Source organism: Myotis nattereri (assembly GCF_964212035.1).
Source record: "Myotis nattereri genome assembly, chromosome: 15".
Classification (NCBI taxonomy): Eukaryota; Metazoa; Chordata; class Mammalia; order Chiroptera; family Vespertilionidae; genus Myotis; species Myotis nattereri.
This window is the reverse complement of record NC_138090.1, coordinates 50670028-50685273: the sequence shown is the minus strand read 5'-3', so window position 1 is coordinate 50685273 and position 15246 is coordinate 50670028. Positions and strand designations below refer to the sequence as shown.

Sequence of the window (15246 nt, the reverse complement as noted above, 5' to 3'; positions counted from 1 at the left end):
CAAGAGGCAGCACCGAGGTCTGGGGCCAGGGCTGGCTGCGGGCAGAACCCAGGCCCTACCTGGCGATCCTGCTCCGCATCTGGTTAGAGGAGAGAGGAGGCACCAACAGGAAGCAGATCGACTTGATAACAAGCCCGAAGACGCAGGGACTGCCACTAGACTGTGCAGGCCAGGAAACCGAGGTGGCTCAGGTCTGGGAAGGCATCGGACCCAGGTCACACAGCCAGTAAGTGCCACAGCTGGATGCCAAGGCCCCTGGGGGGTCCCCGACACACTCGGGGTGGAGGGATAGGGGGCGGGTTAGAGAGAAGGGTGGGCAGAGGAGCCCTCATTTCCTATTCCCCAGCCTTGACTCCCACAGGCCCCGACCTGCCTCCCCCACCCTCCTGTCCTGCCCCTGCGCCTGGCAACAGCCCCACCTCTGTGACGCCCCAGTTCCCCCTTTTCTTGGAATGGAGAAGGGAGGGGCCCAAAGGAGGCCAGGGGCCCACCTGGGCTCGGGCTGTGGGGAGGGAGGGCGGGGCAGGCCCAAGAGGAGATGAGATAGAAGAGGGGTTGAGAGACAGAGGGAGAGAAAGGGAAAGACAGACAGAGCGAGTAGGGAGGGATGGAGGGAGGCAGAGACAAGCTCCAAGAAGGACGGAGCCTGGGAGATGCAAACAGAGGCAGTGGGAGAGAGAAAGGCAGTCTCGCAGACACAGAGAAACGACAGGCACGCAGAATTACGGCGGCGAGGCGGCCGGCCACAGAGGCGGAGAGGGAGGCTGAGTGACAGGGCAGGATGCAGGCAGGCAGGTGGATGCACCAGCTGGAGGGACCGTGAGCAGCAGAGAGAAGAGGGCCTTGGAGAGGTGACAGAGGCTGGCAGGCGGGCAGGCCCTGCGCCTGTCTGGGTAGGGCCCCCCCACACACCCCGCCCCCAAGGCAATAAGGCAGGGCTGGGAGGCCCAGTCATGGGGCCACCCCCCTCCGACTGCCTGCCTGGTGCCTCGCGCTCCGACCCAGCCTGTCCCAGCCTGTCACAGCCGCCACCACCACCACCACCACCACCACCGTGGGTCCCGGGAGCCCCAGCTCCAGAGCCTGTGAGTCTGGGAGGGAAAAGAAGTGCCCCCCCCCCGACCCCCCCCACCCCGACCCCCAGGCATCCAGGTGGTACCAGACAGAGCACTGGGCCTTCTGGTCTTGGCACTGTTTCTCCCTCTGGTCTGTCCTAGGCTTGGGGTGGCGGGTGGGGCGGGGGGGGGGGGGCGGGGGGGGCGGGGGTGGCGGAGAGGCTCTCTGCTTCTCTCTGCCTCTCCAACCGGCTGCCGCCAACCTCCGTGACTGCTGGCCCCGGCCTCTGTCCCCGAGTCCAGCCCTCCACCTCTGCCCCTGTCGGCCAGGGCAGCTGAGGACACAGGCTCTTCCTGTCCCGTCCCCCCCCCCCCCCCCGCCCCCAGCTCAGTCCAGGTGCCCTTCGCAGGGGCTGGGGTGCAGCAGGACAGGGTCCCAAACACCATCCCCAGCTGAGGCCCCCCCAACCCCCCCCCCCCCCGCACTCCCAGAAGCCCATGTCCCCCTGGGTGGTTTCTCAATGGTGCCAAGACCCTTTCCCGTCCTGCCCCAAGCTGCTGGGGCCCGACCGGCTCTCAGGAGAAAACCTGCTCTGAAAGGGACCTGGGGGGGGGAGGAGGGGCGTGTCCGGGGTTCAGAGGTCGACGTGACATGGGGCAAAGCCTCCCCCGGCCACGTCCACATCCTCCTTGGCCGCCAGCAGCTTCTATCTGAGATCTGGTCCCTCCAAAGATTCATGTCAAGGCCCAGAGGTCAGGGTGCTGTGAGGACAGAGCGCAGGGCATCCTGCCAGCCCTGTCGTTTCTCCCTGGGGATGGTCAGAGCAGGCAAGGGAGAGAGGAAGGGGCAGGAACCCGCCCGCGGTCTCCCCACTTGGCCCCCTCCTTGCTTCCAGAAGCACCTGGGGCCTGCCCTCCTCCCCCCACCCACCGCTCCAGGCCATGACGATTCTGCCATTAATCATGCTGGCTCTGGCGACAGGTACGGTAGGCGATGGGGAAGGGCAGGGGCCTCCCTCTCAAACCTCCAGCGTCCCCCAACCCTCTGCGTCGAGAATAACCCAGAGGGGGCATCGGAAGGGATCTGCGAGCCAGAATGAGGCCCTGGAGGTCCTTGGCCGCAGCAGGTGTTAGGGCAGTGATGGCGAACCTTTTGAGCTCGGCGTGTCAGCATTTTGAAAAACCCTAACTTAACTCTGGTGCCGTGTCACATATAGAAATTTTTTGATTTTTGCAGCCATAGTAAAACAAAAGATTTATATTTTTGATATTTATCTTATATATTTAAATGCCATTTAACAAAGAAAAATCAACCAAAAAAATGAGTTCGCGTGTCACCTCTGACACAGGTGTCATAGGTTCGCCATCGTGGTATTAGATGCTAGAATGGGGAGGAGGCCCAGGAGGGTCCCAGGGGAGGGGCCAGGGCAGCGGGCTAGAGTGGGGGGCAAAGAGCTCAGGACAGTGGCTATTGGCCAACCGCTATGTCAATCATTCAATGCCCGGCCTGTCCATCCAGTGCATCCCAGCGGGACACCAGGCGGGGGAGCCCAGACACCCCCCTACTCCCTCTCTCCTGGGAGTCCTCTCATGCCTGAGCCCCCTCTTTTGCCCCCACCCCCTCCAGGGCATGTAGGGGGAGAGACCAGGATCATCAAGGGGTACGAGTGTCGTCCTCATTCCCAGCCCTGGCAGGTGGTTCTGTTCCAGAAGACACGTCTGCTCTGTGGGGCAACCCTCGTCGCCCCCAAATGGCTCCTGACAGCGGCTCACTGCCTCAAGCCGTGGGTGCGGGGGCCGGGGCGGGGCCGGGAGGGGGCTGGAGATGGAAATTTGCATGGAGAGGGGCTTGGTGATGGGGCGAATGTGCATGGGGTGAGACAGGTGGGGTGGAGATGGGCACAGAGGTGGGGCTGAGTTGGCGTTGGTGATGGGCAGCCACTGGGGATCGAGGAGGGAGGGATGGACGACGTCGGAACTGGGACGGGGTTGGGTACGGAGCTGGGTGCTGGGTGCTGGGTGAGGATGTAGTTTGGAAGGGGGTTTCGATGGGACCCAGAGCTGAGGTTGGAAGTGGACATGTGGTCCTTCATTCCTTCAAGGTGCCCTCATGTCTCCACCCCCAACCCCATGCCTCTGGCCCCACCTCCCATCTCTCCTTCTCCTTCCACCTCTGACCACCATCTCTCCCACCTCAGCCAATACATAGTCCACCTGGGGATGCACCACCTTCAGCGACATGATGGCTGGGAGCAGACCCGAAGGGCCACCGAGTCCTTCCCCCACCCGGACTTTGACAACAGCGTCCCCAACAAGGACCACCGCAATGACATCATGCTGGTGAAGTTGGCGTCGCCCGCCATCATCACCTGGGCCGTGCGCCCCCTCACCCTGTCGTCGCGCTGTGTCACCCCAGGCACCCGCTGCCTCATCTCCGGCTGGGGCACCACGTCCAGCCCCCAGTGTAGGAGCTCCACGGGGGGGCGGGGGCGCGGTGGGGGCAGGGTGGTCGCCACCGAGGAAGGAACGGCGGGAGACCGGAAGAACCTTCCCAAATGAGTCCTAGTGATCAACGAGGGGGCTACCTTTGGGTGTCAGGGGTGGGATCAGGTGACAGGAGATGTGGGTGGAGACCGTAGGCAAGCGGAGTCACCTCTGTCCACCTTGGTTTTTCTCTATGAAATGAGAACCATCACACCCACCCACCAGGGCTGGGTTAGAGGCCCTGTGTCTAGACCCCTGGCTCTCGAGCCACATGCGGCTCTTTGGCCCCTTGAGTGTGGCTCTTCCGAAGCCTTAGGAGGACCCTAATTAAGTGAATAACAAGGTACCTGCCTATATAGTTTCCGTTTAAAAAATTGGGCTCTCAAAAGAAATTTCAATCGTTGTCCTGTTGATATTTGGCTCCGTGGACTCATGAGTTTGCCGACCACTGGTCTCGAGCAATGATAGTTGTTGTTGTTACCAGCGGAGAGACGAGCTGGCTGTCCGCCAGCGCAGGGACTGGGTTCAGAGCGAGCCCTGCAGTGCGGGGCACGGAGCCAGGAGGCTCTCATTGTCCACACCCCTTCCTTCCGCTTCCACAGTGCGCCTGCCCCAGACCTTGCGATGTGCCAACATCACCATCATTGACCACAAGGAGTGTGAGAACGCCTACCCGGGTAACATCACGGAGACCATGGTGTGTGCCAGCGTGCGGGAGGAAGGCAAGGACTCCTGCCAGGTCAGAGGGCAGGGCCTGGGTCTCCAGCCTCTGATGTGTCCTCATCGACACCCGCCACCCCCACCTCTTCCCTCACACGGCGCCGGGCACCTGCCCCTCTCCCAGTCTCATCCCAGCTCTACCCCCAGCCCCTGCCCATGCCCTCGGCTGCCCCAAACCCATCTCCATCTCCGGTTCCCTATGCCCACCCCAACCATGCCCAAATCCGTTTTCTTTTTCTTTAAATATGTTTTTATTGATTTCAGAGAGGAAGGGAGGGAGGGAGGGAGAGAGAGAGAGAGAGAAACATCAATGATGAGAGAGAACCACAGATGGGCTGCCTCCTGCACGCCCCACACTGGGGGATGGAGCCCACAAAACTGGGCATGTGCCCTTGACCGGGAATTGAACCGTGACCTCCTGGTTCATAGATGGGAGCTCAACCACTGAGCCATGTGGGTCGGGCCCCAACTCCATTTTCAACCCTAACCTCCATCTTGGTTCTTACCCATAACTCCAGTCTCATCCCCACCCCCTTCCTCCGACTCCACCCTCCTAACCGCACCCCATCCCCATCTCTCCCTAACCCAGCGGTTCTCAGCCTGTGGGTCGTGACCCCTTTGGCGGTCGAACGACCCTTTCACAGGAGTCGCCTAAGACCATCCTGCATATCAGATATTTACATGACGATTCATCACAGTAGCAACATGACAGTGATGAAGTAGCAACGAAAATAATTTTACGGTTGGGGTGACCACATGAGGAACTGTATTGAAAGGGCCAGAAGGTGGAGAACCATGACCCTAAACCCACACCCAGCACCTTCCCCTCCCCCAAGGCCTCTCATTCCCGCTGATGGGTCTTCTCTCTCCCGGTCCCCAGGGTGACTCCGGAGGCCCGCTGGTCTGCAATGGGTCCCTGCAAGGCATCATCTCTTGGGGGCAGGACCCCTGTGCCGTCAGCAGAAAGCCTGGCGTCTACACAAAGGTCTGCAAGTACGTGGACTGGATTCACGAGACGATGAAGAACAACTAGCCGGCACCAGCTCGCCAGCCTCACCCACGCCCCGTCCACGCGTGGTGACGTGGCGCCTGTTCCTTCTGCTCCTGACGAAGCCCAAGCCCGGCCAGGGCCCCTTCACGCGTCCCCGGGGGCGTCCTGGGCTAGACAGACGCCGAAGCGCAATAAGCAACTTGTTGGAACGGATGAGACCGGAATTCATTAACCTGGGAGTCTGGGGGTGGTTGTTTGGTAGCTGTTTGGTTCGCTATTGTATCCCAGGCCCAAAGACAGTTCCTGGCACGAGATTTCAATAAATGTTTAGTACATGGATGGCTCGCCTGAGTGCTTACCTGGGTGCCAGACCCCGGCCCATAGGGCTTTTCCCTGTCACGTACCCTGCACCAATGCCTAAGGAGGTCGTGCTAGGATTATTATTATTACTAGTAGCCCTGTGCACAAATCCGTGCGCTGCCCTCCTGTAGCTCCCCCCAGCCCCCCCCCCCCATAGCTTGTTGCCCTGCCCCATCCTATAGCTCTCTGCCACCCCCTTGTAGCCAGTAGGTCAATGTCACCCTCCTGTAGCTCCCCCCTCCCGCCTCCCCGCCTTGTAGCTTGCTGCCCTGCCCCCTCCTGTAGCTCTCCACAGCCCGCTTGTACCTCCCTGGCCCAACCACTTGCTGATCCATGATCTGGTCGTGACGCGCTTGGTCGTTACACCTCAGGGTGTAACGGCTAATTAGCATATTTTTTTATTCTATAGGATTATGATTATTATTGTTATTATTATACCTATTTGCAGACGAGGAGCCCGAGACACAGTGAAATGGAGTCACTGGCTCATTGTCACACAGCCAGCAAGTAGAAAAGCCAGGAGTCTGAAACAGGGGTGATATCTTCACGGAGCCCTACCGCCTCGGTTTCCTTAGCTGTCAAGCCGTGCATACGCCTTGTACCCCAGCACGTGAGGTCAGTCTGCGTGCACATAGCGAAGACTGAACAAAAGGGAGTGCTCGTTGTTTTGTTTCCAACCTCCGTGAGAGGTAGCTAGTCCCCTGAGACCCCCGCAAGCCAATCCGTTCGCCACTGACCACGTGCGCCTTTTAAAAAATACGTTTTCGTGGATTTTTACAGAGTTGGGAAGGGAGGGAGCCGGAAACGTCCTTGAGAGAGAAACACTGATCAGCTGCCTCCTGCACGGCCCCCAATGGGGATGGAGCCTGAAACCTGGGCATGTGTCCTGACCAGGAATCGAACCCGAGACCTCGTGGGGCATGGGTCGACGCCCGACCACTGAGCCACACTGGCCGGGTGTGACTCTAAATGAAGATTACATGAAAGCAGAAATGCCATTCTTCCGTCCCAGGTGACACATCGCCAGTGTGGTATGGCCACATGTGGCCCGTGGCCGCCCTGTTGGGCAGCACCGTGCAGCTGCAGGAAGTTCGAGTGGACAACGCAGAGCCGCACGGCCTCTGGAAGGAACTCCCTCCTCCCTGGAGAAGTTGCTGGGTCGATAGCCCAGCACCCGGCCTCTTTCCCAGGGTTCTGCTCTCCTGGCAAGGGAGGTAGCCGGCATGAGGAGGAAGAGCCCGCCCGCCTGCCTGGAGCTGGAACTGGGGCCTCCTGGTTGTTAGGCGGACTTGCTGCGTGACCTCCCCTGAGTCACGGCCCTCTCTGAGCCTCCCATTCCTCACCCGAAATGAGGAAGTTGGCTGAGCTCATGTGAACACCCCTGGCAGCCTCCGGTGATTCATGGGCCTGCCTGTCACCTGCAGACACACGGAGGGCAGGGAGGGTGTGAGGGGACCACACATGGGGAGGGCAGGGCGTGCCTGCCTCCCTCCCCTAACACCCGGGCTTGGTTACTGGGGACACACACAGGAAGTCCACTGCCCTGGCTGCAGTGGGGCGGGGTGGGGGTGGACTCCATCACAGAGCATCCCCCTGGGTCTTGTCTTCCTCCATCTCCCCCTTTTCCTTTTCCTGTTTTGTGTCTGTGAGTGTCTCTGAGGCTCCTACGCTGTCCTTGAACCTCTCTTATCTCTGCCTCCCCCTCTCCCTGGCAGCCTGCTGGCTTTCCTTACCTGGTCACCCAGGTATGCATCTCCCTATTTATTTATTGTCCTCAGCTCCCTGTTTATGCTCTTCTCTTCTGGTCCCCGCCACCCTCAGGCTCCCCAGGCATCCTCTCCCCCCATCTGGGAAGACTCCCTGGAACAATGAGACGTAGGGAAATCCCCAAGGAAGCCAGGTCCCCACAAGGGTGTCTTGGGCACTGGGAGAAGCCTGTATTCCCGGGCCCCTCCCAGAGCAGGAATCTGGGGCCCGGGTTGGATGCCAGCCGCGCCCAAGTCTAATTAGGGAGAGGGAAAAGGAGGGGGCGCGGGCCCCAGGGGCAGGGTGGGGAAGTTTCCGGGCTCTCGGAGGTTAAAAGGGAAGGCCTGGCCAGGGGTCCCTGGGCAGAGGATCCAGCGGCCCGCACGACAAGCAGAAGCGCTCTGGGTCACCACCTCCTTCTCCACGACAACCAGGTGAGGTCAGATGCACCTCTCACTCTGGTTAGGGACCCCGAATCCCAGGCCGGAGCCCGGCGGGAGCCTGGTTTCCCTCCAGACCCCCAGCCTGGCTGGGAAGGAAGCGCAGCCCCCACGCACCGATGGGCGGGCAGCCGGGGCAGCCCCGCCAGGAGCGCGCTCCCCGCGGGCGGGCGCAGGAGGGCGCAGCCAGAGCATCATTAAGATAATTGCGCCCATGACCGCTGTCCCGGCCCGAATGGCTACTCCGCCCGCCCCTGGGGTTGTGGCCTCAGGTTACAAGGGTCCCGCGGGCTGGAGGGGGGCGAGGTGGGGGGCTGGCTTGCCAAAGGGCGCGGCAGGATGAGGGTCTTGGTTAGGGCACCTGTTTTAACCAGCGCGCCCCGCTCCCTCCGCCCTTTCCAGCCCAGGTCCAGGCCATGAGACCCCAGCACCTCCACCTCCCCGCCGCCTCGGGCGCCCGGGTCCCGGCCAAGCTGCTGCTGCCGCTGCTGATGGCGCAATTTTGGGGTGAGGCGGGGGTCAGGGCTCGTAGGAGGCGCGGAGACCGGGCGACGGGCGAAGGAGCTCTCACTACCCACCCCCGCACCCGCCCGGCCCGGGGACCCCGCGCGCAGCCAGCGGTCCCGAGCGGGCCCCACGCCCAGCCGCGCCCCCTCGTCTAGCTGCGCCCGGGAGGCCGCGCCCCGGCCCGGCCCCGCCCCGCATGCCGCCCGCGGCCCCCCTCCTCCCTTTCCCTTCCCGCGTCCTCTCTTCGCCCCTAACTCCGCCGGGTGCAGATCCGGTCCGCTCACTCCGCCGGGTGCTGATCCGGTCCGCTCACTCCGGCTCTGTAGGGTCCCGGTCCCTCCTCATGCCGCCCCGTTCGATCCCAAGTCTGGCCTCAGCCCCCTTCTCCTGCCCGTGGCGTGATTCCCACGCCTACCCCTCGCCGACCGCGCCCCGCGTCCTGGCCCCGCCCGCTCCGCCCCAGCCCCTCCAGACCCTGCCGGGTCCCCTTTCTCCACTCCGCCCGGTCCCGCCTTCTTCCCCTTTCACGCCCCTTTCCTTCGCCCACTTCCCTCAGGTTCCCGCAGGACGCACCCCGCGCCCCTACTTCCCACTGTCTCCCCGGTTCTGGCTGCGCGCGCCCCTCCGCCCCGCCCCCTGCTCCGTCCCGCGGCCGCGCTCGGACCCCAAACCCCGCCCTTGCCCTGCGCGGCCTGCTCTGATCGCCACCTCCCGCCCCCCATCTGCAGAGGCGGTGTCCCCCCAAAACGCCACGGCCTGGGACCTCGAGGTCTCTGGCGCCCCGTGCGCGCGCGGCTCGCAGCCCTGGCAGGTCTCCCTGTTCAACGGCCTCTCGTTCCACTGCGCGGGGGTCCTGGTGGACAAGAGCTGGGTGCTCACGGCCGCGCACTGCGGGAACAACAAGTAGGGAGCTCCTCGGGGCGGCGCGGGGGGCGCGGGGGAGGCGGGCCCGAGGGAGGGGGCGGGAGGCCTGGGGCGTTGGAGGGGCGGGTGCTCTCCCGGCTCCACGTGGGGTTAGTTCCGCGATGGTCTGCGCGGTGGCCGCCAGGGGGCAGTGTGGCCCTTCTCAGCATTTCTGGGCCCATCCATCACCTCCGTCCACAGGATTGCCCGTGGGTTCCATGTAGGTGCAGAGAGCTGTGTGCCACAGACAGCGGCCAAGGGATTTCGCACTAAAAGAAATGGTCCAGCTCATGAGTCCCTATTGAGGGAGGCAGAAAAGTGGGGGGACCCTCCCATGTCCCCAGCTCTCCTCTCTTCCGCTCACTCCTCCTCCCTCAGACCCAGGGGTCCAGGCCCCCAGCCCCTCCTCCCTCAGACCCAGGGGTCCAGGCTCCCAGCCCCTCCTCCCTCAGACCCAGGGGTCCAGGCCCCCACCCCTCCTCCCTCAGACCCAGGACTCCAGGCCCCCAGCCCCTCCTCCCTCAGACCCAGGACTCCAGGCCCCCAGCCCCTCCTCCCTCAGACCCAGGAGTCCAGGCCCCCAGCCCCTCCTCCCTCAGACCCAGGACTCCAGGCCCCCAGCCCCTCCTCCCTCAGACCCAGGAGTCCAGGCCCCCAGCCCCTCCTCCCTCAGACCCAGGGGTCCAGGCTCCCAGCCCCTCCTCCTTCAGATCCCCTTCTAGGATCCAGGAGTCTACCCCCACCCCACTGCCTGTACCCTCCTCCCAGGGACTCAGAGTCCTGTTTCAGCCTCTACAAAGGCTTTGCCTCCACACGGCTCTTCCCTCCCCAGGCAGCTGTGGGCCCGCGTTGGGGATGACCACCTGCTGCTTCTCCAGGGGGAGCAGCTCCGAAGAACCACTCGCTTTATCGTGCACCCCAAGTACCACCACGGCTCGGGCCCCATCCTGCCGAGACGCACCGATGACCACGACCTCATGCTGCTGAAGCTGGCCAGGCCGGCTGTACTCGGGTCACGCGTCCAGACCCTGCGCCTGCCCTACCGCTGCGCCCAGCCTGGAGACCAGTGCCAGGTGGCTGGCTGGGGCACCACAGCCCACCGAAGAGGCAAGAGCTGAGGGCCCTGTGTCTTGGGCAAGAGGGGCTGGGAGTCTGGACCCCTGGGTCTGAGGGAGGAGGGGTCGGGGGGCTGGACTCCTGGGTCTGAGGGAGGAGGGGCTGGGGGCCTGGACCCCTGGGTCTGAGGGAGGAGGGCCTGGGAGTCTGGACCCCTGGGTCTGAGGGAGGAGGAGCCTGGGGCCTGGGCTCCTGGGTCTGAGGGAGGAGGGGCTGGGGGCCTGGACTCCTGGGTCTGAGTGAGGAGGGGCTGGGAGTCTGGACCCCTGGGTCTGAGGGAGGAGGGGCTGGGGGCCTGGACCCCTGGGTCTGAGGGAGGAGGGGATGGGGGCCTGGACCCCTGGGTCTGAGGGAGGAGGGGATGGGGGCCTGGGCTCCTGGGTCTGAGAGAGGAGGGGCTGGGGGCCTGGACTCCTGGGTCTGAAGGAGGAGGGGCTGGGGGCCTGGACTCCTGGGTCTGAGTGAGGAGGGGCTGGGAGTCTGGACCCCTGGGTCTGAGGGAGGAGGGGCTGGGGGCCTGGACTCCTGGGTCTGAGTGAGGAGGGGCTGGGAGTCTGGACCCCTGGGTCTGAGGGAGGAGAGGATGGGGGCCTGGGCTCCTGTGTCTGAGGCAGGAGGGGATGGGGGCCTGGGCTCCTGGGTCTGAGGGAGGAGGGGCTGGGAGTCTGGACCCCTGGGTCTGAGGGAGGAGGGGCTGGGGGCCTGGGCTCCTGGGTCTGAGGGAGGAGGGGCTGGGGGCCTGGACCCCTGGGTCTGAGGGAGGAGGGGATGGGGGCCTGGACCCCTGGGTCTGAGGGAGGAGGGGATGGGGGCCTGGGCTCCTGGGTCTGAGGGAGGAGGGGCTGGGGGCCTGGACTCCTGGGTCTGAGGGAGGAGGGGCTGGGGGCCTGGACTCCTGGGTCTGAGGGAGGAGGCACTGGGGGCCTGGGCTCCTGGGTCTGAGGGAGGAGGGGCTGGGAGTCCGGACTCCTGGGTCTGAGGGAGGAGGGGCTGGGGGCCTGGACCCCTGGGTCTGAGGGAGGAGGGGCTGGGGCCTGGGGCCTGGGATGGGAACAGTCTGGGTGTCTGGACTCCTGGGTCCTGGAGCTTTGGGGCTGGACCCCGGGAGAACCTGGTGTTTCCTCACTTTAGTGAAATACAACAAGGGCCTGAGCTGCTCCAGGGTCAGCATCCTGAGCCCCAGGGAGTGTGAGGTCTTCTACCCCGGCGTCCTCACCAACAACATGCTGTGCGCAGGCCTGGACCAGGGCCAAGACCCCTGCCAGGTAGCGCCTGCCCGGGGAGGGCCTCTGGCCGGTGGGAGTGGGCAGAGGGAGGTGACGGGGGAGCAGAGGGTCCACCCTTGTCCCCAACCCCCCAGCCACCCAGCCACCCAGCATCCCCCCCGCCCAACCCTCTCCCACCCCTACCTCGGCCTCATCCCTGCCAACAGAACTTGGTCCAAACCTATATGCCAATCTCATGAGTTTATTGGAGTCAAAATGTTGAGGACTTGCCTGGCAGCGAGATCTCCAGGGATTGAGAAAATGCTCCGGAGACACGCTGCCTGGCCGTTTCTTTCGTACGTTCAGAATCGAAGGGGAGGAGTGAGCAGGGTGGCCCCGCATCCATCTGGTGGTGGATGAAGGAGGCAGGAGGACACACAGCAGGGAAATCTCCGGAAGTGGGTGCCCAGCAACATGGGAGTTGCATACTTTCCCATCGGTGGGCGCAGGGGAGCTCACCGCTCACACTCACAGTACAGGGTACAGAGATGGCACGGGGGGCCCCCCCATCACAAGGAGCTCTGTGGGCCGCCGGTCTGGTGCCAGCCCTTTTCCGCCCAGGGGGTTGGAAAAGAAGATGACGCTGGCATTTCAAAGGCACGTTATCGTAGATGCATGAGAAGGATGGGCAGGCCTTGACGAAGGTGAAGACTGTTATCTTTGCTAAGGGAGCTGTAGGCCTGGGGCACGACCACCCGCTAGGACCTGCCCCGATAGGAATTTGCGATCTGACCATCCTGTGAGGTTTCTTGCGGTCTCTGCGTCAGTCGGCCTGCCCTGTCGCCCTCCCCCCACCCCCGCACCCCCGCCACCCGCCCTGAGCTGGTCAGGTTTATGCCACACGCCCCTTTTCATTCGGGTCCCCACGTCCCAGCCTGCCTCCTTGGGCCCATCTTCTTATGTCCAACCCTGTCCCCAGCCCTACCCCCTTCCCAGGCCATCCTGAACTTCACTCCCATCAAGTCATTCCTAAGCCCCCTCACCCTGTGTCTCTCTCTCTCTCTCTCTAGATCAGTGGTTCTCAACCTTCTGGCCCTTTCAATACAGTTCCTCATGCGGTGACCCAACCATAAAATTATTTTCGTTGCTACTTCATCACTGTCATGTTGCTACTGTGATGAATCGTCATGTAAAACATCTGATATGCAGGATGGTCTTAGGCGACCCCTGTGAAAGGGTCGCTCGACCGCCAAAGGGGTCGCGACCCACAGGCTGAGAACCGCTGCTCTAGATCCATCTCCACCCCCTTCCCTGTCAGGAGTTAGAATCTCAGCTCCATCACGCCTCCATTCTCATTTCCGGATCCAACATCCATAAACCACGGTCAAAGGCCACCCCACTTTATACCTGACTCCAGCCCCATTCCAGCCTCCTCTCTATCCCAGCCTCTTTCTCCCCCATCACGACCTCAGTCCCCCCCAAGCGGCAGCCCTCACATTGGTGCCTGTATCCAACTGCTCCTCCCTCCTCCCCGCAGAGTGACTCCGGCGGCCCCCTGGTCTGCGATGAGACCCTGCAGGGCGTCCTGTCCTGGGGCGTTTACCCCTGCGGCTCTGCTCAGCACCCGGCCGTCTACACTCAGATCTGCAGATACACTTCCTGGATCGAGAAGACCATCCGCTCCAACTGACCCCGCGACTCCTTCCCCATCTCACATCCTTCCTTGTACAGTCGCTGGACTTCCCCTCCCTCGCCCCGTCCAGAGCTCCACCACCCATCCTTACCAGCCAGCACCTCTCCTCTCGCCTCCTCCTCCTCCTCCTGCCCCCTGGAGTGCAGGACGCGGGAGCCCGAGAGAGGCCGGGAAGCCAGTCCCTGAGAGAAGCTATCGGCCACCCAGCCTGGCTTCCTTGGCCGTTCTCTGCTGGGTGACCCTTGGGCAAGCCAGGGACCTCTCTGGGCTTCCGTTTCCACCTGGAAAACGAAGAAAAAGAAGTGCCTACCTCGTAGACGTGTTGTGAGCAAACCATGATAAAGCGTGTGTATGTGTGTAGATCAGCGGTTCTCAGCCCTCCTGATGCCGCGACCCTTTAATACAGTTCCTCATGTTGTGGGGACCCCCAACCATAAAATTATGTTCGTGGCTACTTCATCACTGTCATGTTGCTGCTGTTATGAATCGTCCTGTAAATATCTGATATGCAGGATGTATTTAGGTGACCCCTGTGAAAGGGTTGTTCAACCCCCAAAGGGGTCACGACCCACCGGTTGAGAACCGCTAGTGTAGATCATGATGGTCATTCTCGGGAAAGCATGACCTGGCATGTGGTGTTAGGATCTGTGAACAGGTCCTGGTGACAACATGTGTGACTCTGGGTCTCGGAGAGGAGAGCACAGGGCAGTCCCCAATCCTGTCTCACACACACACACACACACACCCCAGGGGTCTCCATTCCTCCGGGCCAATGGGACCATCCCATGGCCCACCCCCCTCGGAAGTTCTATGAAGCATCTCTGAGCCATTTCCTTCCTCCCTCCCATTGTGTCCCATGCCTGGGTCCACCCAAAACCAGTTGGTCCTGCACAGCAGGAGCTGGCCCGGCTTTTAGTCGCTTGATACCTTCTTTGTCTTCCTGGGGCCCCTGGAACACGAGAGACCTCACCCCGGCTCCATCCCAGCCTCTGAGGCCAGGGGAACGCTCCTCGCCTTCATTGCTAAGCTCCCGAAAAGAGCCCTCCCTCTGACATTTAGGGGAAATTCTCTTTCTGTGTATTCAGGCCAATTGCATCCCTTCACCAACCAAGAGCTGCATTCCCCTCATCCAACGCCCCTAACTCAAGTCCATCCTTCACTGCCCCGTCCCAAGGTGGCTTTGAGGTTTTTGCTCTGAAAGTGGGCGAAGAAGCGCTCTTGGCCTCGCTCTGAAGCTGTCTCTGTGTAAATATTCCTGTACCTGGAGGAGATAATACACAGGATGTGGGCACAGCGAATATATGATCTTGCACCTCCACTTAGCCTGGCGTTTGGAGCGGCAACGTAAGCCGACCCTGTGAGCCACAGAAATTCTCCATCCAGCACAGGCGGTTCTTGGGTCCCCATTCAAACACCAGTGTGTTGAGCGTTTATTGGCTGGCAGGCCGGGTGCTGGGCTGGGAACAGAGGGGTGACCACACGGCCGCTGCCCCCGCAGACGACTGGTGCACAGTCCCTGGCACGGACTCCTCCCAGCTCCCATCAGCACACCCAGGAAACCATCATGAAGCATCAGCTGAGTTTGTTATGGGAGGATCGGAAGCAAAGTGGGCAGGGACTCAAAAACTTGAATCGTTTTCTTTTAAAAAAAATATTTTTATTGATTTCAGAGTGAAAGGGAGGGAGAGGGAGAGAGAGAGAGAAACATCAATGATGGGAGAGAATCATTGATCGGCTGCCTCCTGCACGCCCCCTGCTGGGGATGGAGCCTGCAGCCTGGGCATGTGGCCTTGACTGGAATGGAACCTGGGACCCTTCAGTCCGCAGGCCGACGCTCTAGCCACTGAGCCAAACCTGCTAGGGCTTGAATCATTTCTCAAAAAAATATTTTTTATTGATTATGAGATAGAGTGGAAGGGAGAAGGAGGAGAGAGAAACATCTGTGTGGGAGAGAAGCATTGATCAGCAGCATCCTGCACGCCCCCTGGTACAAACCCAGGTTTCAGGAGCGAGCCTGAGACCCGGG

The 15246-nt window shown here is 62.1% G+C and overlaps 2 protein-coding genes across 3 annotated transcripts; both read left to right on the top strand.

The window, feature by feature from the left end:
* Nucleotides 1-1997: 1997 nt before the first annotated feature.
* Nucleotides 1998-5465, top strand: LOC308530347 (kallikrein-11-like; the record flags this gene model as incomplete). Of its 2 annotated transcripts, none has more annotated exons than XM_081106938.1 (5): nucleotides 1998-2037; nucleotides 2683-2839; nucleotides 3254-3519; nucleotides 4142-4278; nucleotides 5140-5465. In XM_081106938.1, the coding sequence occupies 5 exons, from the start codon at nucleotides 1998-2000 to the stop codon at nucleotides 5290-5292; spliced, it is 753 nt and encodes a 250-aa protein (XP_080963064.1). In that variant the 3' UTR covers nucleotides 5293-5465. The 2 variants fall into 2 exon arrangements, with proteins under 2 accessions (XP_080963064.1, XP_080963063.1); XM_081106937.1 differs by having other exon boundaries at nucleotides 2683-2843; nucleotides 3183-3519.
* A 2747-nt stretch (nucleotides 5466-8212) lies between these two features.
* Nucleotides 8213-13217, top strand: KLK10 (kallikrein related peptidase 10; the record flags this gene model as incomplete). Its single annotated transcript, XM_081106800.1, has 5 exons — nucleotides 8213-8303; nucleotides 9032-9206; nucleotides 10039-10313; nucleotides 11454-11587; nucleotides 13065-13217. 5 exons carry the CDS (start codon nucleotides 8213-8215, stop codon nucleotides 13215-13217), a joined length of 828 nt encoding a protein of 275 aa, XP_080962926.1.
* Nucleotides 13218-15246: the final 2029 nt, after the last annotated feature.